A 25,588-nucleotide genomic window follows, 5' to 3' on the forward strand; every position below is an offset into this window, starting at 1 on the left:
AGCGTTCCCTCAGTACCGCCCCTCCGACACTGCGGTGCTCCCTCAGTACCGCCCCTCCGACAGTGCGGCGCTCCATCAGTACCGCCCCTCCGACAGTGCAGCGTTCCCTCAGTACCGCCCCTCCGACACTGCGGTGCTCCCTCAGTACCGCCCCTCCGACAGTGCGGCGCTCCCTCAGTACCGTCCCTCCGACAGTGCGGCGCTCCATCAGTACTGTCCCTCCGACAGTGCGGTGCTCCCTCAGTACTGTCCCTCCGACACTGTGGCGCTCCCTCAGTACTGCCCCTCCGACAGTGCGGCGCTCCCTCAGTACTGTCCCTCCGACACTGCGGCGCTCCCTCAGTACTGTCCCTCCGACAGTGCGGCGCTCCCTCAGTACTGTCCCTCCGACAGTGCAGCATTCCCTCAGTACTGTCCCTCCGACACTGTGGCGCTCCCTCAGTACTGCCCCTCCGACACTGCGGCGCTCCCTCAGTACTGCCCCTCCGACACTGTGGCGCTCCCTCAGTACTGCCCCTCCGACAGTGCGGTGCTCCCTCAGTACTGCACTGGGAGTGTCAGCTTGTATCTTGTTCCAGGAATCCATTGTACGTTACCTCACGTATCAGCCGTGGCTTAGTGGGTGGGAGTCAGAAGGTTGTGGGTTCAAATCCCACTTCAGATACCCGAGCACAAAATTCAGGCTGATACTCCCAGTACAGTGCTGACGGAGTGCTCTACTGGCCCAGCGTGTCCGTGCCGGGGTTTATGCTCCACACCAGGCCCCTCCCACCCCGCTCCATCTCACCCCATCACCATATCCCTCTGTTCCTTTCCCCCCGATGTGTTTATCCAGCTTCCCCTTAAATGTATCGATACTATTCGCCTCAACCCCTCCCTGTGGCAGCGAGTTCCACACTCTCACCGCTCTCTGGGTAAAGAAGTTTCTCCTGAATTCCCCGTGGGATTTATCAGTGACTGTCTGATATTGATGGCCCCCTAGTTCTGGTCTCCTTCCTGCCCATCCACCTCAAGTGGGAACATCATCTCTCTGTCTGCCCTATCAAACCCCTTTCATAACTTTCAAAACCTCCATCAGCTCACCCCTCGGCCTTCTCTTGTCCAGAGAAAACAGCCCCAGCTGTTCAGCCTGCCCTGATAGTTATAACCTCACAGTGCTGGTATCATTCTTGCAAATCTTTTCTGCATCTTCTCCAGAGCCTCTATATCCTTTTTATAATACGGAGACCAGAACTGTGCACAGTAACTCCAAGTGTGGTCTAACCAAGGTTCTGCAGGTTTAACATAACTTCTCTGCTTCTCAATTCAACTCCTCTAGAAATGCACCCCTCGATTGGCTTCCTTATTTAATGGCCTTATTAACCTGCACTGTCAATGTGAACCCCGAGATCCCTTTCCACCTCTCCCCCATTCGAAGGAGTAGGTGGCCTTCTTATTCCTCATACCAAAATGCAGAACCTTGCACATATCGCTATTAACCTTCATTTGACAATTACACGCCAGTAATGCATGCACCGGTAAGGACACTCACAGGTTTGTAGAACTGTTGATGCACTTCAGTCCCACGCTCCTGATCTTTGGGCATCCTGTGCGGAGGGGAGCGGGCAGGTCGGAAGGCCTCCTCGTAGGACTGCTCCTGGGCCTGGCCAAGGTGGCCATTAATTGGTCCAAGCAGCGGGCGGTCGAGGGGGTCGTTCAGCCCGACTGCCTGCCTCTCTTCCGCGGTTACATCCGGGCCAGGGTGTCCCTGGAGATGGAGCACGCGATGTCCACCGGTACGCTCGCGGCCTTCCGCGAGAGGTGGGCGCCGGAGGGACTGGAGTGCATCATCACCCCCGGCAACCAAACTTTAATTTGATTGGCAAAGTTCCCAGTTAATTTCTAAATTTACCGGTTCTGGTGCCCTTGCCACAAGGAGGCACTTGATTTAAAGTTTAGTTTAAAATAGTTGTCGAGCTGTTGAGTTGTGAGTGGCTTAGCAAGTCACGTGATGTTCACAAGACTCAATAAAACCCCAGCCAGTTGCGTTCGGGGGATCCACGATGGGGCAGGTGGTTGTGAGCCTGGTGGATGAACTGGTAACGTGCAGTGCAATTGTTAAACCTTTGCTAATAAACCAACTAGTTCTTAATAAGAACATAAGAAATAAGAGCAGGAGTAGGCCATACGGCCCCTCGAGCCTGCTCCGCCATTTAATAAAATCATGGCTGATCCGATCATGGACTCAGCTCCACTTCTCTGCCTGCTCACCATAACCCCTTATTCTTTTATTGGTTACGAAACTGTCTATCTATATTCAATGTCCCATCTTCCACGGTTCTCTGGGGCAGAGAATTCCACAGATTTACAACCCTCTGAGAAAAGAAATTCCTCCTCATCTCAGTTTTAAATGGGCAGCCCCCTATTCTAAGATTATGCCCTCTAGTTCTAGTCTCCCCCATTATTGGAAACATCCTCTCTGCATCCACCTTGTCTTCTTAGCTTCTTGACTTCTTAAGCAGAGAACCCATACATTACAGGGTCCATTTTGCAAGTTAGAAACATAGAAACATACAAAATAGGTGCAGGAGTAGGCCATTCAGCCCTTCGAGCCTGCACCGCCATTCAATATGATCATGGCTGATCATTCCCTCAGTACCCCTTTCCTGCTTTCTCTCCATACCCCTTGATCCCTTTAGCCGTAAGGGCCACATCTAACTCCCTCTTGAATATATCCAATGAACTGGACTCAACAACTCTCTGCGGCAGGGAATTCCACAGGTTAACAACTCTCTGAGTGAAGAAGTTTCTCATCATCTCAGTCCTAAATGGCTTACCCCTTATCAGACTGTGTCCCCTGGTTCTGGACTTCCCCAACATCGGGAACATTCTACCTGCATCTAACCTGTCCAGTCCCGTCAGAATTTTACACGTTTCTATGAGATTCCCTCTCATCCTTCTAAACTCCAGTGAATACAGGCCCAGTCGATCCAGTCTCTCCTCATATGTCAGTCCTGCCATCCCGGGAATCAGTCTGGTGAACCATCGTTGTATCAACTTGTCCTCCTCGGCTATTAATTAAATCCCCCGATTTGTGACGTCCGCGAAGTTTGAGATTGTCCTTGCGATTCCCGTGTCTGTTGTGGCGGCACTGAACGACCCGCGTTGCCACGTGTAATGATTTTTGAACGGCGATGATTTAACGAGCTTGCGCTCTGCCTGGCAGGTGAGAAGGTTGTGGAGACGGAGGAGGTGCGGATCGTGAGGGACCAGGGGTTGCACTCGCTCCTCATCATGCACGCAGTGACAACCAACGAGGGGGAGTACTCTGCCATCGCCCAGAACTCCCACGGCGACGCCTTCTGCTCAGCCGAGCTCTACGTGGAGGAGCCACGGCCCGTGGTCTCCTCGCCCATGTAAGCATGTCGGCGACTGGGTCCGGCATTGCACACACGGGGATGGGTGCATTGCATTTATATAGCGCCTTTCGCATCAGGACCTCCCAAAGCGCTTCACAGTCAATGAAGCACTTTTCTGACAGTGTGGCGCTCCCTCAGTACTGCCCCTCTGACAGTGCGGCGCTCCCTCAGTACTGCCCCTCCGACAGTGCGGCACTCCCTCAGTACTGCCCCTCCGACAGTGCAGCACTCCCTCAGTACTGCCCCTCCGACAGTGCGGCGCTCCCTCAGTACTGCCCCTCCGACAGTGCGGCGCTCCCTCAGTACTGCCCCTCCGACAGTGCGGCGCTCCCTCAGTACTGCCCCTCCGACAGTGCGGCGCTCCCTCAGTACTGCCCCTCCGACAGTGCGGCGCTCCCTCAGTACTGCCCCTCCGACAGTGCGGCGCTCCCTCAGTACTGCCCCTCTGACAGTGCAGCACTCCCTCAGTACTGCCCCTCCGACAGTGCAGCGCTCCCTCAGTACTGCCCCTCTGACAGTGCGGCACTCCCTCAGTACTGCCCCTCTGACAGTGCGGCACCCCCTCAGTACTGCCCCTCCGACAGTGCGGCACTCCCTGAGTACTGCCCCTCCGACAGTGCGGCGCTCCCTCAGTACTGCCCCTCCGACAGTGCGGCGCTCCCTCAGTACTGCCCCTCTGACAGTGCGGCACTCCCTCAGTACTGCCCCTCTGACAGTGCGGCACTCCCTCAGTACTGCCCCTTCGACAGTGCGGCGCTCCCTCAGTACTGCCCCTCCGACAGTGCGGCGCTCCCTCAGTACTGCCCCTCTGACAGTGCGGCACTCCCTCAGTACTGCACTGGGAGTCAAGGCCTGGATTGTCTGTGTGTAATGCAGCACGGTTGAGCATGGGAGGACCTTTTGTCGGAAGTACCACAAGATGAGATTCACACGCTTCAGCACCCTGGAGAGTTCTCTGGTGGTCCGTGGGACCCCCGTGTCTGAGCTCCTCTGGTCAGGAGATCCTTTGTGTCCAAGTTCCCAGGTAGTCAGTAGATTCCTTACATCCACGTTCCCTGGTGGTCAGTAGATCCCTCATGCCCTAGTTCCCTGGTGACCAGTAGATCCCTCGTGTCCGAGGACCCTGATTGTCAGTAGATCCCTCAAGTCAGAGTTCTCTGGTCGTCAGTAGATCCCTCATGTCCTAGTTCCCTTGTAGTCAGTAGATCCCTCGTGTCCGAGTTCCCAGATGGTCAGTAGATCCCGCGTGTCCGTGTTCCCTGACGGTCAGTCGATCCCTCAAGCCCGAATTCCCTTGTGGTCAGTAGATCCCTCATGTCCGAGTTCCCCGATGGTTAGTCGATCCCTCGTGTCCGAGTTTCCTGATGGTCAGTTGATCCCTCAAGCCCGAGTTCCCTTGTGGTCAGTAGATCCCTCGTGTCCGAGTTCCCCGATGGTCAGTCGATCCCTCGTGTCCGAGTTCCCTGATGGTCAGTAGATCCCTCAAGCCCGAGTTCCCTTGTGGTCAGTAGATCCCTCGTGTCCGAGTTCCCAGATGGTCAGTAGATCCCTCGTGTCCGAGTTCCCCAATGGTCAGTAGATCCCTCGTGTCCGAGTTCCCAGATGGTCAGTGGATCCCTTGTGTCCGAGTTCCCAGATGGTCAGTGGATCCCTTGTGTCCGAGTTCCCAGATGTCAGTAGATCCCTCGTGTCCGAGTTCCCTGGTGGTCAGTAGATCCTTCGTGTCCGAGTTCCCTGGTGGTCAGTAGATCCCTCGTGTCCGAGTTCCCAGATGGTCAGTAGATCCCTCGTGTCCGAGTTCCCAGATGGTCAGTAGATCCCTCGTGTCCGAGTTCCCAGATGGTCAGTAGATCCCTCAAGCCCGAGTTCCCTGGTGACTGGTCAATCTCTTTTACTCGAGTGTCCCGGTGGTCTAAAGAGCAGGAGCAAAGACATCAGGTGGGGGGGGGGGAACCAGTCCACGTCTGTCACACATCGTCACGGCAACCGCTGCGATCACCCCACCCGCGAGAGGGGACCGCCATTACCGACCAGCCACCCACTCCCTCGCCGCCCAATCTCCTGTCTTCTTCTCTCTATCTCTCTACCTCTCTCTCCCTCTCTTCCCCCACCCCCCCCCCCCACCCCACCCCAGGGCCAAGCTGGAGAAGATGCCCTCCATCCCCGAGGAACCCGAGATCCCGGAGAATGAGATGGAGCGCTTCACCATGCCGGACTTCATCAAGCCCATCCAGAACATCGAGGTGACGGAAGGGAAGGACGCAGTGCTGGAGTGCCAGGTGACGGGCTTGCCCTACCCCACCATCACCTGGTGCCACAACGGGCACCGACTCGAGAGCACCGAGGATCGGCGCATGACGCAATGTACGTAAATCCGCCCCCTCCCCTCCGCATCCGCCGTCGGCGGGGGCACCTGTCCCACCGCTCAGTCGTCATGGTTGCTTCCCCAAAACGCGACGCAGTAATCTCCATCACCACATCCGGCAGCTCACCATCATCACCGTGACAGCCAGCGTCACCAGGCATATGCTTCCCGATCAAACGCTGCTCCCTGTCCCCTCCCCCAGCATGGATCCCCCTGGGTCATCACTGGGAACCCCGTTTGCTGCTGAATATTGGTGGGATGGTCCAGAATTTCAATTGGGGCCCGTGGACCTTGAGGTCGCTCGGAATTAAGAACATTAAAAATATAATCTTGTCCGTGCCTTTGCTACCTCCAGACTTCACCATTCCAACGCACTCCTGGCTGGCCTCCCACGTTCTACCCTACGTAAACTAGAGCTGATCCAAAACTCGGCGGCCCCGTGTCCTAACTCACACCAGGTCCCGCTCACCCATCACCCCACTGTGCTCGCTGCCCCGTGTTCTAACTCGCACCCAGTCCCGCTCACCCATCACCCCCTGTGCTCACTGACCCGTGTCCTAACTCACACCGGGTCCCGCTCACCCATCACCCCCTGTGCTCACTGACCCGTGTCCTATCTCACACCAAGTCCCGCTCACCCATCACCCCCTGTGCTCGCTGCCCCGTGTCCTAACTCACACCAGGTCCCGCTCACCCATCACCCCCTGTGCTCACTGCCCCGTGTCCTAACTCACACCAAGTCCCGCTCACCCATCACCCCCTGTGCTCACTGCCCCGTGTCCTAACTCACACCAAGTCCCACTCACCCATCACCCCCTGTGCTCGCTGCCCCGTGTTCTAACTCAGACCAAGTCCCGCTCACCCATCACCCCCTGTGCTCACTGCCCCATGTTCTAACTCGCAGCCAGTCCCGCTCACCCATCACCCCCTGTGCTCACTGACCCGTGTCCTAACTCACACCGGGTCCCGCTCACCCATCACCCCCTGTGCTCACTGCCCCGTGTCCTAACTCACACCAGGTCTCGCTCACCCATCACCCCCTGTGCTCACTGCCCCGTGTCCTAACTTGCGCCGAGTCCCGCTCACCCATCACCCCCTGTGCTCGCTGCCCCGTATCCTAACTCGCACCCAATCCCACTCACCCATCAACCCCTGTGCTCACTGCCCCGTGTCCTAACTCGCACCCAATCCCGCTCACCCATCACCCCCTGTGCTTGCTGCCCCGTATCCTAACTCGCACCCAATCCCGCTCACCCATCACCCCTTGTGCTCACTGACCTACATTGGCTCCCGGTTAAGCAACGCCTCGATTTCAAAATTCTCATCCTTGTTTAAAAATCCCTCCATGGCCCTCGCCCCTCCCTATCTCTGTAATCTCCTCCAGCCTCACAACCCCCCGAGATGTCTGCGCTCCTCTAATTCTGCCCTCCTGACCATCCCTGATTATAATCGCTCCACCATCGGTGGCCGTGCCTTCTGTTGCCTGGGCCCCAAGCTCTGGAACTCCCTCCCTAAACCTCTCCGCCTCTCTACCCTCCTTTAAAACCTACCTCTTTGACCAAGTTTTTGGTCACCTGCGCTGATTTCCAGTTATGTGGCTCGGTGTCAAATTTATTTTCTTGTCTTTTAACCCTCCTGTGAAGCGCCTTGGGACAGTTTTACTATGTTAAAGGCGCTATATAAATACAAGTTGTTGTTAAGAAATCGGAGCAGGAGTCGGCCATTCGGTCCCTCGAGCCTGCTCCGCCATTCGATGAGATCAGGGCTGATCTTCGACCTCAACTCCACTTTCCCGCCCGATCCCCGTATCACTTAGTGTCCAATAACCTCATCGATCTCAGCCTTGAATATGCTCAACGCCCCAGTATCCACAGCCCTCTCGGGTACGGTCTGCTCTTGGGGACCACCCTGAACCCTGCAGATACCCCGCGCCAGGCAGCCCTGTGCGGGTAAGGACTGTCCCCGTTCCTGCGGAGGTGGGCGAGCACTGGGTCTAGCGGTGCCCATCGCTAGGTCACCTGACCCGGGCGGGGCGTGGGTTAGAGTTCCCGCTTAAACCAGGGCGCGGAATACAAGAGCAGGGAGGTTATGCTTGAACTGTATAAAACACTGGTTAGACCACAGCTGGAGTACTGCGTGCAGTTCTGGTCACATTACAGGAAAGATGCGATTGCACTGGAGAGGGTGCAGAGGAGATTTACCAGGATGTTGCCGGGACTGGAGAATTTTAGCTATGGGGAAAGATTGGATAGGCTGGTGTTGTTTTCTTTGGAACAGAGGAGGCTGAGGGGAGACCTTATTGAGGTGTATAAAATTATGAAGGACCTAGATAGAGTGGATAGGAAGGACCTATAAGGGAACCGATAAGGGGTTATGGGGAGCGGGTAGGGAAATGGACCTGAGTCCATGATCGGATCAGCCATGATCGTATTAAATGGCGGAGCAGGCTCGAGGGGCCATATGGCCAACTCCTGCTCCTATTTCTTATGTTCTTATGACCTGTTTCCCAGAAGAGGGGTCAACAACCAGGGGACAGAGTATTAAAGTAATTGGGGGGAGATTTAGAGGGGATTTGAGGGGAAATTTCTTCACCCAGAGGGTGGTGGGGGTCTGGAACTCACGGCCTGAAAGGGTGGTAGAGGCAGAGACCCTCCCCACATTTAAAAAGTACTTGGATGTGCACCTGAAGTGCCGTAACCTACAGGGCTACGGACCGAGAGCTGGAAAGTGGGATTAGGCTGGGTAGCTCTTGGTCGACCAAATCATGGTTGACCTTCGACCTCAGCTCCATTTTCCCGCCGACCCCTATGATCCCTTAGTGTCCAAAAACCTCACCGATCTCAGCGGACACGATGGGCCTCCTTCTGGGCTGTAAATTTCTATGGTTCTATGAAGATTTTTCCACTTGTAGAGGACCAAAACCGGGGGCCATAAATATCAGACAGTCACAAATAGGGAACTCAGGAGAAACAGCTTTGCTCAGGGAGTGATGAGAATGTGGGACTCACTGCTACAGGGAGTAGGTGAGGCAAAAATAGAGGTACATTTAAGGGGAGGCTCGCCCACCTCCCCCCTCCGCCCCCCCCCCCTCGCGGGCCAGACGATTGTCCCACGCGCTCCTGCTTGCTACCCATCTCATGGCTCTTAACGGTTTCATCACCATGGCTTCTCTCCGCCACAGATAAAGACATCCATCGCTTGGTCATTCGCAGTGTTGAGCACACACACGCGGGCGTTTATAAAAGTGTCATAGCCAACAAGTTGGGGAAGGCCACCAGCTACGCCCACATATACGTCTCCGGTAAGACCCCACGCTGTCTGTAACTGTCAAGAGTCACCGGGGGTGGGGCAGTGGGGAGTCAGGGCCACCCAGCGGCTCGACCCGTTAGCAACCTCAACCCCCCCCCCACCCGTCCCGAGCTGCCGGCATGGGGAGAGACACAGGGCTGGTTGGGTAGCGAGCCGGGTACAGAACGCAGAGAGAGAGAGTAGGGGGCGCGAAGCGAGTGGCAAGTTATTCAGGCCCGCGTGGTGGCTGGGTGAGACACCACACGTGGTGTCACCACACGTTAAAAACAAATCCACGCACAGGCATCTGGCAACCCCCTCAATTGGACCTGGAACATCGGGTCCTTCGTTGAAACATGTGTGAGCTCGTGTGGAAGCAAGTCACCTTCGTTCGAGCGACCGCCTATGGTTCAGATTGGCGCAGGGTGAGAGGTCGCGATCCACAGGGATTGGGCGGTTCTGGTCACCCTGTGTTTCACCCAGAGGGGGGTGGGGGTCTGGAACTCACGGCCTGAAAGGGTGGTAGAGGCAGAAACCCTCACCGCATTTAAACAGTACCTGGATGTGCACCTGAAGTGCCGTAACCCACAGGGCTACGGACCCAGAGCTAGAAAGTGGGATTAGGCTGGGCCAACATTTTCATCATAGTCAGTCCCTCGCAATCGAGGAAGACTTGCTACAACAACAATGGGTGTAGCCCAATGACATCATCTATCTTAGAAATAATGTTCTCAGTTTCTAGTCTTTTGAGTTCTCGCTCAACTTTCTCCTTGAGTGCATATGGTATGGGACATGGCTTGCAATAAACCGATCTAGCGTCCTTCTGTATCCTGACACTCGCCTTGAAGCCTGGGTTCGGACTGCCCGTTTCACAGAACACCTTCGCATACTTCTTGATGACATCATCCGTTGATGCAAACCTTGTTTCCACACGAGAAATCTCATTCCAATCCAGCTTCAGAGATCCCAACCAATTTCTTCCTTGTAAGGCAGGCTTGTCTCCTGCCACTACTATTAGAGGCAAGCTCTGAACTTGATCGTACGGTGATATGACCTACAGCCAATCTGGCGTGCCTTGATGACCCTGAGATGCTGAATGCCCCCAGCGCTTGGTCTGCCCTCCAGGCCTCCATAACCAGTGCTTGTGAAAAGAACTAATAGATCGTAAGCGCAGAGCATTTTTGAGCCTCAAGCAACAGCCAAACTCGGGAGCTACAAAGCAACGTTACAGACGGCTCAAGGCTGAGGTCCAACAAAAAGCCCAGGACCTAAAGAACAGGTGGTGGATGGAGAAAGCGCAGACGATACAACAACTGGCCAACAGCCACGACACACGAGGGTTCTTCATCGCAGTCAAGGCCACCTACGGTCCAAACTCCTCAGGCCCCACCCCCACTCTTGGCAAAGAGCAGGGGAAACACTCATCAAGGACACCGAGGCTGTCAAGGCCCGCTGGAAGGAGCACTTTGAAGATCAATCGAGACTCTGCCTTTGACTCAAGTGTTCTCAACTCCATCCCGCAGCATGCAACCCGCCACCACCTCAGTGAAACCCCAACATTGCACGAGGCAGGCAAAGCCATAAAACAGCTGAAGAACAGCAAGGCTACGGGTGCGGATGGAATTCCTGCTGAGGCGCTAAAATATGGCGGAGAGGCGTTGTTGGCACGGATACATGACCTCATCTCTCTCATTTGGAGGGAGGAGAGCATGCCGGGAGATCTCAGTGATGCAGTGATCGTGACCATTTTTAAAAAGGGGACAAGTCCGACTACGGCAACTACAGGGGAATCTCCCTGTTATCAGCCACTGGGAAGGTTGTCGCTAGAGTTCTCTTCAACCGTCTTCTCCCTGTGGCCGAGGAGCTCCTCCCGGAGTCACAGTGCGGATTTCGTCCCCTACGGGGAACAACGGACATGATCTTTGCAGCACGACAGCTGCAGGAAAAATGCCGGGAGCAGCGCCAGCCCTTATACATGGCCTTTTTCGATCTTACAAAGGCAATTGACACTGTTGACCGTGAGGGTCTATGGAGCGTCCTCCTCCATTTTGGGCGCCCCCAAAAGTTTGTCAACATCCTCCGCCTGCTCCACGACGACATACAGGCCGTGATCCTTACCAACGGATCCGTTACAGACCCAATCCACGTCCGGACCGGGGTCAAACAGGGCTGCGTCATCGCCCCAACCCTCTTCTCAATCTTCCTCGCCGCCATGCTCCATCTCACTGTCAACAAGCTCCTCGCTGGAGTGTAACTAAACTACAGAACCAGTGGGAAGCTGTTTAACCTACGCTGCCTCCAGGCCAGGTCCAAGATCGCCCCAACCTCTGTCGTTGGGCTACAGTACGCGGACGACGCCTGCGTCTGCGCACATTCAGAGGCTGAAATCCAGGATATAGTCAATGTATTCACTGAGGCGTACGAAAGCATGGGCCTTACGTTTAACATCCGTAAGACAAAGGTCCTCCACCAGCCTGACCCCGCCACACAGCACTGCCCCCCAGTCATCAAGATTCACGGTGCGGCCCTCAACAATGTGGACCATTTCCCATACCTCGGGAGCCTCTTATCAACAAAGGCAGAGATTCAACATTGCCTCCAGTGCGCCAGTGCAGCCTTCGACTGCCCGAGGAAAAGAGTGTTTGAAGACCAGGTCCTCAAACCTACCACCAAGCTCATGGTCTACAGGGCTGTAGTAATACCCGTCCTCCTGTATGGCTCAGAGGCATGGACGACTTACAGAAGACACATCAAGTCGCTGGAGATATATCACCAACGATGTCTCCGCAAGATCCTGCAAATCCCCTGGAAGGACAGACACACCAACATCAGTGCCTCTTCCAGGCTAACATCCCTAGCACTGAAGCACTGACCACACTCGATCAGTTTCGCTGGGCAGGCCACATGATTCGCATGCCAGACACGAGACTCCCGAAACAAATGCTTTATGCGGAGCTCCTTCAAGGCAAACGAGCCAAAGGTGGACAACAGAAACGTTATAAGGACACCCTCAAAGCCTCCCTGGTAAAGTGCAACATCACGACTAACATCTGGGAGACCCTGGCCGAAGACCACCCGAGATGGAGAAAGTCCATCCGGGAGGGTGTTGAGCTCCTTGAGTCTCATCGCTGTGAGCATGAAGAGATCAGGCGCAAGCAGCGGAAGGAGCGTACGGCAAACCAGTCCCACCTCCCCCCCCCCCCCGGTTTCCCCGACAAATATCTATCCCACCTGTGACAGGGACAGTGGCTCTCGTATTGGACTGTACAGCCACCTAAGAACTCATTTTAGGAGTGGAAGCAAGTCTTCCTCGATTCCGAGGGACTGTCTATGATGATGATACAAACTACCACCGGAATGTTCTCTCCCGAGTAGCCTCGCAGCTCTATCTTGGCTTTCTCCAATGGGAAATCCCGCAATTTGACGAGTTATAGCGACTCTGGTACTACACTCATGGATGCACCAGTGTTGATTTCCAAGGGTATGTTCAATCCTGCAACATCTATGTGGATTATGATACTTTCCAAGTCTCCATCCGTTAACCTCGTGCTCCTGATGACGTTTAACTCTAACATCTCCTCGTCCTGTTGTTGTTCTTCCATGCTATGTCATCTCTGGGGATTTCTAATAGCTTTGAAAGTTGGTTTAGCTTTCAGTCGGCATGCCTTCGCAAGATGCTCAGTTTTCCTGCAGAAGAAACACTCTGCCTTCACATATGGACAACTTTGAGCAATGTGTTGTCTCAGGCACTGATAGCAGGACTTCAACGCTCTGTTCCCATTTCCAGTTTCTGAGACTTTGGGCCCCCACCGCCTTTTACTTTGAACCTACAGGCGATTCGCCTCGGTTGTCTGATGACTGAAATTAGTATGAAATTCTTGGGAATATTGGTCGGCCATGCTCATCGACCTAGCTGTCTGACAAGCTAAATCAAAAGTCAAAGTTAGGCGTCGTCAATAACTTCCTTCTGATCGCATCATTTTTCATCCCACAAACAAAGCGGTCTCGCAATGCTCAGTTCTGAAAGTGTCCGAACTGACAGTGAGCAGATAGCTATTTTAATGCTACAATGCACTCACTGATAGTTTCTTCGGCCTTCTGATTTCGTATTCCGAAACGATAACTTTCAGCAATTTCTAATGGAACGGGGCTGTAATGTTAATCTGTTTCAGCTTTGTATCCTTTGGCTTGTCAGGCACAAGCAAATTTACCAGCATTTCATACAACTCGGGCCCGGCCTCATTTAAGAATTTAGCTCTTTTTCATTCCAACACTGCCCAATTTTTGTCTTCATTACCAGGAATTTCGATGATATGATTTGCAGTGAAAAACATTTCTAGCCGATCCACATATGCTCTGAAACTTTCACAGTCTTGTTGGGGGTTCAGTTTTGGGGGTTTCAGTGCCCAATAACTCCCCTAGGGGTAGCCATTTTGAATCTGGCAGTTTAACCAAGTGTGCTCATAATTTACCTCACATTTGTAGCTGTTTTCAAAACAGAGAAGCTCTCAAAGTCTCTGTCGGCTGGCTGAATCCTTCACCAACAAAAATTTCAGCTTTGTTTTATCCGATTACATTACATTCTCGTCGCCAAATGTCATATATTCGGAGAGCACACAACACACAACCTTTAAGATAGTTGCAGGTTCCGGAATCTTCTGACCTGCTGGTCAGGTGACCTGCTCTTTATTTACAGCACTAGCTGCTGTAAAACAGGTGTCCACGGTGTGGAGCTATAGATATTACAGATGTGTTGATGGGGTGAGATGGAGAGGGGTGGGAGGAGGCTCGTGTGGATCATAATCCCCGGCATGGACCCGCTGGGCCAAATGGTCTGACTGTGTATAACAGGACTGAGTGTCCCAGCACTGACCGTGTGTCATCATCAGAGGCAGTCCCTCGGAATCGAGGAAGACTTGCTTCCACTCTTAGAATGAGTCCTTAGCTGGCTGAACAGTCCAATACGAGAACCACAGTCTCTGTCACAGGTGGGACAGACAGTGGTTGAGGGAAGGGGAGGGTGGGACTGGTTTGCTGCACGCTCCTTCCGCTGCCTGCGCTTGGTTTCTGCATGCTCTCGGCGATGAGACTCGAGGTGCTCAGCGCCCTCCCGGATGCACTTCCTCCACCTAGGGCGGACTGGTCTTTGGCCAGGGACTCCCAGGTGTCGGTGGGGATGTTGCACTTTATCAGGGAGGCTTTGAGGGTGTCCTTATAACGTTTCCTATGCCCACCTTTGGCTCGTTTGCCGTGAAGGAGTTCCGAGTAGAGCGCTTGCTTTGGGAGTCTCGTGTCTGGTATGAGGACAATGTGGCCTGCCCAGCGGAGCTGATCAAGTGTGGTCAGCGCTTCGATGCTGGGGATGTTGGGGCCTGGTCAAGGACGCTAACATTGGTGCATCTGTCCTCCCAGGGGATTTGTAGGAAGTTGCGGAGGCATCATTGGGGGTATTTCTCCAGGACTGAGTGTCCCAGCACCGACTGTGTGTATAACAGGACTGAGTGTTCAACAACTATATTAGTTTACTCAGAAATCTTCAGGCCTCAGGGGAATGGAATGATTATAAGAATGACTTTGCAAGTTCCCAGGAATATATCTGCAACGTTGAACACAATGTGGATGGGAATGAGATTCCAGGCTGACATCGGAGGTGTTGATGGCGGAGGAGAAAGATCGGGAGAGGAGGGGCATTGAATTAATTTGCTAAGTAATCAATTATAACTTGAGGCAGCATCAAACTCGGGAAGCGGCAATGGGTGCTATCTGCTGCAGCCCGGCCGTGCTCTGGGAGAGGAGGAATGTGCTCATTCCTGACTCCTGCTTGTCTCGCTGTCAGTGGATGACCACTTAATGAGGTTAGAGTAACAGATACCCAGAAGTGAGTTACAGGCTGGAATCTAATCGAGGGGTTCGGGGGGTTTATATATAGAATAACATATACCCGGGAGTGAGTTACAGGCTGGAATCTAATTGAGGGGTTTGGGGGGTTTATATATAGAATAACAGATTCCCGGGAGTGAGTTACAGGCTGGAATCTAATCGAGGGGTTCGGGGGGTTTATATATAGAATAACAGATACGCGGGAGTGAGTTACAGGCTGGAATCTAATCGAGGGGGTCGGGGGGGTTTATATATAGAATAACAGATACCCGGGAGTGAGTTACAGGCTAGAATCTAATCAAGGGGTTCGGAGGGTTTATATATAGAGTAACAGATACCCGGGAGTGAGTTACAGGCTGGAATCTAATTGAGGGGTTCGGGGGGTTTATATACAGAATAATGGGTACCCGGGAGTGAGTTACAGGCTGGAATCTAATCGAGGGGTTCAGAAGGGTTTATATATAGAATAACGGATAACTAGGAGTGAGTTACAGGCAGGGATCTAATCGAGGGGTTCAGGAGGGTTTATATATAGAATAACAGATACCCGGGAGTGAGTTACAGGCTGGAATCTAATCTAGGGGTTTCGGAGGTTTATATATAGAATAACAGATACCCGGGAGTGAGTTACAGACTGGAATCTAATCGAGGGGTTCGGGGGGGGGGGGTTATATATAGAATAACAGATACCCGGGAGTGAGTTACAGGCTGGAATCTAATCGAGCGGTTCGGGAGGGTTATACGGATAGAGAATTGGCTGGCGAACAGAAAGCAGAGAGTCGGGATAAATGGGTCCTTTTCGGGTTGGAAACCGATGGTTAGTGGTGTGCCACAGGGACCACAACTGTTTACAATATATATAGATGACCTGGAAGAGGGGACAGAGTGTAGTGTAACAAAATTTGCAGATGACACAAAGATTAGTGGGAAAGCGGGTTGTGTAGAGGACACAGAGAGGCTGCAAAGAGATTTGGATAGGTTAAGCGAATGGGCTAAGGTTTGGCAGATGGAATACAATGTTGGAAAGTGTGAAGTCATCCACCTTGGGAAAAAAAACAGTAAAAGGGAATATTATTTGAATGGGGAGAAATTACAACATGCTGCGGTGCAGAGGGACCTGGGGGTCCTTGTGCATGAATCCCAAAAAGTTAGTTTGCAGGTGCAGCAGGTAATCAGGAAGGCGAATGGAATGTTGGCCTTCATTGCGAGAGGGATGGAGTACAAAAGCAGGGAGGTCCTGCTGCAACTGTATAGGGTATTGGTGAGGCCGCACCTGGAGTACTGCATGCAGTTTTGGTCACCTTACTTAAGGAAGGATATACTAGCTTTGGAGGGGGTACAGAGACGATTCACTAGGCTGATTCCGGAGATGAGGGGGTTACCTTATGATGATAGATTGAGTAGACTGGGTCTTTACTCGTTGGAGTTCAGAAGGATGAGGGGTGATCTTATAGAAACATTTAAAATAATGAAAGGGATAGACAAAATAGAGGCAGAGAGGTTGTTTCCACTGGTCGGGGAGACTAGAACTAGGGGGCACAGCCTCAAAATACGGGGGAGCCAATTTAAAACCGAGTTGAGAAGGAATTTCTTCTCCCAGAGGGTTGTGAATCTGGAATTCTCTGCCCAAGGAAGCAGTTGAGGCTAGCTCATTGAATGTATTCAAGTCACAGATAGATAGATTTTTAACCAATAAGGGAATTAAGGGTTACGGGGAGCGGGCGGGTAAGTGGAGCTGAGTCCACGGCCAGATCAGCCATGATCTTGTTGAATGGCGGAGCAGGCTCGAGGGGCTAGATGGCCTACTCCTGTTCCTAATTCTTATGTTCTTATATAGAATAACAGATACCCGGGAGTGAGTTACAGGCTGGAATCTAATCGAGGGGTTCGGGGGGATTAGATGTTGAGAATTGTGTTCCAAAGGTGACTCTTGTCTGACTTGTTGTGTGGGGTGCCTTGTGGCTTTGAACTGTTTGCCCTCGATGGGCGCCCTGTGTTGGTGCATGATTCCGCCTCCTTCAGCGACAGGCCGAGGGGAGATTGTGTGTTTGCTGCCAGTGGTGTTCTGTGCAGTTTGTCCGCTGCTGCTTGCTGGGCTAACCTTGTGTGCAGGGTGCGGAGGTGGCAGTGTTTGTTGTTGAATATTGTTGTTCATGTTGTTTGCCTTCAATCCAGATGTGGTGCCCGACCCACCCAATGGGCCGGCTGTGGTGGCCGGAGTGACTGGTCGGACAGTGACGCTGAAGTGGAACAAACCGAAGAAGCTTGACCCGTCGATAGGTAACATTCATTATCGCCCATCGTACGTGTTATGTCTTGCATAAAGAATCTGACCAGATACTGTGAGCTCAAAGTAACGTGTGACCATTATTCAGGTCTCCAGAGTGCCTCGCCAGCCTGTGAGGCCTTCTTATGTACAGGTGCTCCCAAGGGATTGTGGGATCCCTTGGGACTCCAGATGATGAGCCCTCTGGTGGTTAAACAGCGTATTTACAGGTTTACATATATAACAACACTCCCCCCCCCCCCCCCCCCCAAAGTCAATGGTGTAACTATTTACAATGTGAGTCGATCTGGGGCCTTCCTTTCCCTGGTTGATCGTCTCGGTGCAGATGCTGGTGTTGGTGAGTAGTTTGTTGGGCCCTCGCTGGGCTGCTGCGCAGCTGGCCTTGCAAGGCTGCTGGGGGCGGTGAGTCCTGCTGGGCTGCTGGGGGTGATGGGTTCTGCTTCGTGGTCAACCGCTGGATCGGTTGCCACGTGTGTGTGTGTGTGTTGGAGGGTCGAAAAAGAAGGGTCTATTGTGGGTTGTTCTGCATAGTCCGTAAACCTGAGTTTGATTTGGTCCAAGTGTTTCATGCAGGTGAGTGCATTTGAAAGTTTGACCTGAAACACCCTACTGCCCTCTTTGGCCACGACAGTGCCGGGAAGCCACTTGGGACTTTGTCCATAGTTTAACACAGATATAGGATCATTAATCTCAATTTCACGTGACACATTTGCGCGATCATGATATGTATTCTGTTGAAGCCGCCTGCTCTCTACCTGTTCGAGTAGATCAGGGTGGATTAACAAGAGCCTTGTCTTAAGTGCCCTTTTCATGAGCAGTTCAGCGGGGTAACCCCAGTGAGCGAGTGGAGTCTTGTGCGGTAACTGAGCAGGACTCGGGATAGGCGAGTCTGTAGTGAGCCTTCAGTTACCCTCTTCAAGCCTTGCTTGATTGTTTGAACTGCTCTCTCTGCCTGACCATTGGACGCTGGTTTGAACGGGGCAGAAGTGACATGTTTGATCCCATTGCGGGTCATGAACTCTTTGAATTCGGCACTGGTGAAGCACGGCCCGTTGTCACTCACAAGGACATCAGGCAGGCCGTGCATGGCATGGTTTGGAGGGCCAGGACCATAAAATTAGCGGCGCCTCCCTGGGTGCATTGCTTAACTGGGAACATGTGTTACATTTGTGCACGCAGGACTCTAAGTCTGCATCGATACCGGGCCACCACACGTGGGATCTGGCTATCGCTTTCATCATTACGATGTCTGGGTGGGTACTGTGGAGGTCACTAATGAAAGTGTCCCTGCCCTTTTTTGGTACAACTACCCGATTGCCCCATAGGAGGCAGTCTGCCTGTATAGACATTTCATCTTTGCACCACTGGTACGGCTTTACTTCTTCCTGCATCTCGAACGGGACACTAGACCAACTCGCGTGGAGCTCACAGTTTTTTACTAAGGACAGTAAGGGGTCCTGGCTCATCCAGGTTCTAATCTGTCGGGCGGTAACAGGTGATTGCTCACTCTCGAATGCTTCCATTACCATAACTAAATCTGCGGGCTGTGCCATCTCCACCCCGGTGGTGGGCAATGGCAGCCTACTGAGAGCATCGGCACAGTTTTCTGTGCCTGGCCTGTGGCGGATGGCGTAGTTGTATGCGGACAACGTGAGCGCCCATCTCTGGATGCGGGCCGATGCGTTGGTATTTATCCCCTTACTTTCAGAAAAGAGGGCTATAAGTGGTCGGTTTCCAATTCAACTTTGATCCCAAACAGATATTGATGCATTATCTTTACCCCATAAACACACGCTAACGCTTCCTTTTCGATCATACTGTAGGCTCTCTCGGCCTTAGACAGATTTCTGGATGCATAAGCAACCGGTTGCAATTTCCCAGATTCATTAGCTTGTTGCAATTCACACCCAATCCCGTACGACGACGCATCACATGCTAGTACCAAACGTTTACATGGATCGTACAACACAAGCAATTTGTTTGAACATAATAGCTTCCTAACTTTCTCAAAGGCATTTTCTTGGCTTTTACCCCATACCCATTCATCTCCCTTACGCAGTAAAGAGAGCAGGGGTTCTAACAATGTGCCAAGACCCGGTAAGAGGTTACCAAAATAGTTCAGGAGCTCCATCATGTTTTGTGATCTCGGTGCATTCTTGATTGCCTCCATCTTCGAGTTGGTGGGTCTGATGCCGTCCGCCGCGATTCTTCTCCCCAGGAACTCCACTTCAGGCGCCAGGAAAACACACTTAAAGCGTTTTAACCTGAGCCCCACACGATTAAGCCGACTAAGAACCTCCTCCAGGTTCTGCAGGTGCTCGACGGTGCCCTGTAACCAAGATGTTGTCCTGGAAGACCACAGTGCGCGGGACCGACTTCAATAAGCTTTCCATGTTCCTCTGGAATATCGCCGCGGCTGATCGAATCCCAACCTTTGTGCGTGTTGATGCAGGTGAGGCCTTTCAAAGATTCCTCCAGCTCCTGTGTCATGTAGGCCGAGGTCAAGTCCAGCTTCGTGAACGTTTTTTCTCCCGCCAGCGTCGCGAATAGGTCATCTTCCTTTGGTAGCGGGTATTGATCCTGCAGGGAGAAACGATTGATAGTTACTTTGTAATCACCACAGATTCTGACGGTGCCATCTCCCTTGAGGACTGGAACAATCGGACTGGCCCACTCGTTGAATTCGATCGGTGAAATGATGCCCTCTTGTTGCAGCCTGACCAGCTCTATCTCCACCCTCTCATCATGTACGGTACCGCTCTCGCCTTGTGATGGATGGGTCGCGCCCCCGGAATCAAATGGATCTGCACTTTTGCTCCTTTGAACTTCCCGATACTCGATTCGAACAGCGAGGGGAACTTCTTTAAGACCTGGGCACATGAGGTGTCATCGACGGACGAGAGCGCTCGGACGTCGTCCCAGTTCCAGCGTATCTTTCTCAGCCAGCTCCTGCCGAGCAGCGTGGGACCATCGCCCGATACCACCCAGAGTGGTAACTCGTGCACCGCTCCATCGTAGGAGACCTTTACGATAGCACTGCCGATTACAGGAATCAGTTCCTTTGTGCAAATTCTCAGTTTTGTACGAATGGGAGTCAGGACTGGACTTGAGGCCTTGCTGCACCACAATTTATCGAAAGTCTTTTTACTCATTATGGACTGGCTCGTCCCGTATCCGGCTCCATGGATACCGGGAGTCCATTTAATTCAACCTTCGGCTTTATTGGGGAACACTTTGTGGTGAATGTGTGCACCTCATGTACCTCTGCCTCCTCAGTCTGAGGCTCTGGTTCGTCGTGATCCACCGTGGATCTATCCTCCTCTGCAACAAGGTGGTTTCCAGGTTTAACAGGCTTAGCAGCTCGCCTGCACATACGTTGGAGGTGTCCCATTGTTCCACAGCCCTTGCAAACGTACCCTTTGAAGCAGCATGAATGGAAATGATGATCACCCCTGCAGCGCCAACAAGGTGTTCATGGCCTTGTATTCACCACCCTTGATGGTGGACTCTGAGACACCTGCAGATGTGTAGCTGCAGGTATGTGTGACCTGCCCTGTACGTTACGATTCGAAAACAACATCACTTTGTTCACAGGACTTGTAGCAGCACTTGTGTGCTGAGAGATTTGTTTGGTATTGTCACTGGTGGCAATGAACGCCTGGGCTATCGCTATAGAAGTCCCTGAGCATGTGCTCCAAATGTCCTTCAAATTCACAATGTCCTTCAAGGCGCCTTAGCTCGGCGACGTAGCTCGCCACTTCCTGGCCTTCAGACCTCTTGTACGTGTAGAACCGATACCTTGCCATCAGAACACTTTCCTTCGGGTTTATATGCTCCCGGACGAGTGTACACAAATCATCATACAACTTCTCTGTGGGTTACGCTGGAGCAAGCAGATTTTTCATGTGGCCATACGTTGGTGCCCTGCAGTCGGTGAGGAGAATCGACCTTCGTTTGGCAACATTCGCTTCTCCTTCCAGCTCATTGGCCACGAAGTATTGGTCGAGTCACTCTACGAAGGTTTCCCAATCATCTCCCTCCGAAAATTTCTCCAGGATGCCCACGGTTCTCTGCATTGTTGCGGTGGGGTTCATTATCTGTATTTCGTCGCCAGTTGTTATGTCTTGCATAAAGAATCTGACCAGATACTGTAAGCTGAAAGCAACGTGTGACCTTGATTACAGGTCTCCAAGAGTGCCTCTCCAGCCTGTGAGGCCTCCTTATGCACTGGTGCTCCCAAGGGATTGTGGGATCCCTTGGGACTCCAAGGGATGAGCCCTCTGGTGGTTAAACATGGTATTTGCAGGTTTACATATATAACAGTACGGGTCAGGGTGTGCCGCTTATACACTGTGTATAATGTGTCAGTGTCCCATCATACACTCCCAGGGCAGGTACAGGGGGTTAGATGCAAAGTAAAGCTCCCTCTACACTGACCCATCAAACACTCCTAGGGTAGGTACAGCACGGGTTAGATATATCTAGAAAAGCTCCCTCTACACTGTCCCATCAAACGCTCCCAGGGCAGGTACAGCACGGGTTAGATACAGAGTAAAGCTCCCTCTACACTGTCCCATCAAACACTCCCAGGGCAGGTACAGCACGGGGTTAGATACAGAGTAAAGCTCCCTCCACACTGTCCCATCAAACACTCCCAGGGCACGTACAGCATGGGTTAGATACAGAGTAAAGCTCCCTCTACACTATCCCATCAAACACTCCCAGGGCAGTTACAGCACGGGGTTAGATACAGAGTAAAGCTCCCTCTACACTGTCCCATGAAACACTCCCAGGGCAGTTACAGCACGGGTTAGATACAGATCTGCAGGGGGTGAAATCGGTGTGTCTGTCTCGATTGAAGCGTTTTCTCTCACTCCCACCTTCTTTTGGTATTGCACTGTTTGAAATTAGCAGTGTGTGGAGCTGAGTCACTCACTCACCTTCCCTCACTCCCACTCGAAACTATAAAGGGTGCTTAATTGTTCATTGACCAAAGTTGCACTTCCTGCTCGCTGCCTTCCGTTATGAAGCTTTTTAAGCATATCGAGATTGTAATGCAGAGTAATTAAACCCCAGAGCTTTCTGTGGGAATGTTTATATACATCAGTGTGTGAGCTGTGGCTCGGTGGGGAACGTCAAAAGGATCTGGGTTCAAGTCCCATTCCACAGATTTGAGCATATAATCCAGGCTGACAGTTCAGTGCAGTACTGAGGGAGTGCTGCACTGTCGGAGGGGCAGAACTGAGGGAGTGCCACACTGTCGGAGGGGCAGTACTGAGGGAGTGCCGCACCGTCGGAGGGGCAGTACTGAGGGAGTGCCGCACTGTCGGAGGGGCAGTACTGAGGGAGTGCCGCACTGTCGGAGGGGCAGTACTGAAGGAGTGCCGCACTGTCGGAGGAGCAATACTGAGGGAGTGCCGCACTGTCGGAGGTGCAGTACTGAGGGAGTGCCACACTGTCGGAGGGGCAGTACTGAGGGAGTGCCGCACTGTCGGAGGGGCAGTACTGAGGGAGTGTCGCACTGTTGGAGGGGCAGTACTGAGGGAGTGCCGGACTGTCGGAGGGGTAGTACTGAGGGAGTGCCGCACTGTCGGGGGGGCAGTACTGAGGGAGTGCCGCACTGTCGGAGGGGCAGTACTGAGGGAGTGTCGCACTGTTGGAGGGGCAGTACTGAGGGAATGCCGCACTGTCGGAGGGGCAGTGCTGAGGGAGTGTCGCACTGTTGGAGGGGCAGTACTGAGGGAATGCCGCACTGTCGGAGGGGCAGTACTGAGGGAGTGTCGCACTGTTGGAGGGGCAGTACTGAGAGAGTGCTGCACTGTCGGAGGGGCAGTACTGAGGGAGTGCCGCACTGTCGGGGGGGCAGTACTGAGGGAGTGCCGCACTGTCGGAGGGGCAGTACTGAGGGAGTGTCGCACTGTTGGAGGGGCAGTACTGAGGGAGTGCCGCACTGTCGGAGGGGCAGTACTGAGGGAGTGCTGCACTGTCGGAGGGGCAGTACTGAGGGAGTGCCGCACTGTCGGGGGGGCAGTACTGAGGGAGTGCCGCACTGTCGGTGGAGCTGTGCGTAATATATTTTCTTCATGGGTTCTTCGCTTAAGAATTCATAGCAAAACATAGCTATTAAGAACTAGTTGGTTTATTAACAAAGGTTTAACATAGAAACATAGAAAATAGGTGCAGGAGTAGGCCATTTGGCCCTTCGAGCCTGCACCACCATTCAATAAGATCATGGCTGAACATCCAACCTCAGTACCCCTTTCCAGCTTTCTCTCCATACCCCTTGATCCCTTTAGCTGTAAGAGCCACATCTAACTCCCTCTTGAATATATCCAATGAACTGGCCTCAACAACTCTGCTCCTATACTCAAATCCCCTCGCTATGAAGGCCAGCACTCCATTTGCTTTCTTCACCGCCTGCTGTACCTGCATGCCCATCTTCAATAACTGATGTACCATGACACCCAGGTCTCATTGCTCCTCCCCTTTTCCTAATCTGTCACCATTCAGATAATAATCTGCCTTCCTGTTTTTGCCACCAAAGTGGATAACCTCGCACTTATCCACATTATACTGCATCTGCCATGCATTTGCCCACTCACCTAACCTGTCCAAGTCACCCTGCAGCCTCTTAGTGTCCTCCTCACAGCTCACACCGCCAGACAGCTTAGAGTCATCTGCAAACTTGGAGATATTACACTCAATTCCTTCATCTAAATCATTAATGTATATTGTAAAGAGCTGGGTTCCCAGCACTGAACCCTGCGGCACCCCACTAGTCACTGCCTGCCATTCTGAAAAGGACCCGTTTATTCCCACTCTTTGCTTCCAACCAGTTCTCTATCCACGTCAATACATTACCCCCCATACCATGCGCTTTAATTTTGCACACCAATCTTTTTTGTGGGACCTTGTCAAAAGCCTTTTGAAAGACCAAATACACCACATCCACTGGCTCACCCTTATCCACTCTATTAGTTACATCCTCAAAAAATTCTCGAAGATTTGTCAAGCATGATTTCCCCTTCATAAATCCATGCTGACTTGGACCGATCCTGTCGCTGCTTTCCAAATGTGCTGCTATTACATCTTTAATAATTGATTCCAGCATTTTCCCCACTACTGATGTCAGGCTAACTAATCTATAATTACCTGTTTTCTCTCCCTCCTTTTTTAAAAAATGGGGTTATATTCGCTACCCTCCAATCCATAGGAATTGATCCAGAGTCCATGGAATGTTGGAAAATGACCATCAATTTCTAATATTTCGAGGGCTACTTCCCTAAGTACTCTGGGATGCAGACTATCAGGCCCCGGGGATTTATCGGCCTTCAGTCCCTTCAATTTCCCCAACACAATTTCCTGACTAATAATGATTTCCCTCAGTTCCCCCTTGTCGCTAGACCCTCGGTCTCCGAGTATTTTCAGGAGGTTATTTGTGTCTTCCTTAGTGAAGACAGAAGCAAAGTATTTGTTCAATTGGTCTGCCATTTCCTTGTTCCCCATTATACTTTCACCTGATTCTGACTGCAAGGGACCTACATTAGTTTTCACTAATCTTTTTCTCTTCACATATCTATAGAAGCTTTTGTAGTCATTTTTTATGTTCCCTGCAAGCTTACTCTCATACTCTATTTTTCCCCTCCAAATTAAACCCCTTGTCCTCCTCTGCTGAATTCTAAATTTCTCCCAGTCCTCAGGTTTGCTGCTTTTTCTGGCTAATTTATATGCCTCTTCCTTGGATTTAACATTTTCCCTAATTTCCCTTGTTAGTGATACGTCCTTACTATACAATATAAATGCACACGAGGCCCATGCTTGAGACCTGTCCTTTATTCCTTCGCACTCTAGTGATTAAGGTGGGTGGAGCTTCCCCTTTTATACCTGAAGGTCCAGGTTAGGAGTGTCTCCCACCTAGTGGTCAGTGTTCTCACGGTGTACAACTTAGGTCAGTTTATACATGGGTTACAATGCTGGTTGAATACATGACAGTTAGCCACGGTTGAGCCGCTTTCCCCATTTTATTTTTATTCCAGACAGGGATGTACAATTGTTGCAGTTCATCAATGTGATCTTTAAATGTCTGCCATTGCCTATCCACCGTCAACCCTTTAAGTATCATTCGCCAGTCTATTCTAGCCAATTCACGCCTCATACCATCGAAGTTACCTTTCCCTAAGTTCAGGACCCTAGTCTCTGAATTAACACTGTCACTCACCATTTTAATGAAGAATTCTATCATATTATGGTCACTCTTCCCCAAGGGACCTCGCATGACCAGATTGCTAATTAATCCTCTCTCATTACACATCACCCAGTCTAGGATGGCCAGCCCTCTATATTGGTCTAGAAAACCATCCCTAATACACT

The 25,588-nt window shown here is 52.1% G+C and overlaps 1 protein-coding gene across 1 annotated transcript in view; it reads left to right on the forward strand.

The window, feature by feature from the left end:
* LOC139260440 (striated muscle-specific serine/threonine-protein kinase-like) overlaps window positions 1–25,588 on the forward strand; it is a 458,414-nt gene that overhangs the window by 233,552 nt on the left and 199,274 nt on the right. Inside the window, exons 12-15 of the mRNA XM_070877003.1 lie at window positions 3,206–3,395; window positions 5,533–5,762; window positions 8,945–9,064; window positions 17,107–17,211. Coding sequence (XP_070733104.1) covers window positions 3,206–3,395; window positions 5,533–5,762; window positions 8,945–9,064; window positions 17,107–17,211 — 645 coding nt within the window. The remainder of the gene's footprint in view (window positions 1–3,205; window positions 3,396–5,532; window positions 5,763–8,944; window positions 9,065–17,106; window positions 17,212–25,588) is intronic.

This window comes from Pristiophorus japonicus, chromosome 3 (genome assembly GCF_044704955.1).
Source record: "Pristiophorus japonicus isolate sPriJap1 chromosome 3, sPriJap1.hap1, whole genome shotgun sequence".
Taxonomy (NCBI): Eukaryota; Metazoa; Chordata; class Chondrichthyes; family Pristiophoridae; genus Pristiophorus; species Pristiophorus japonicus.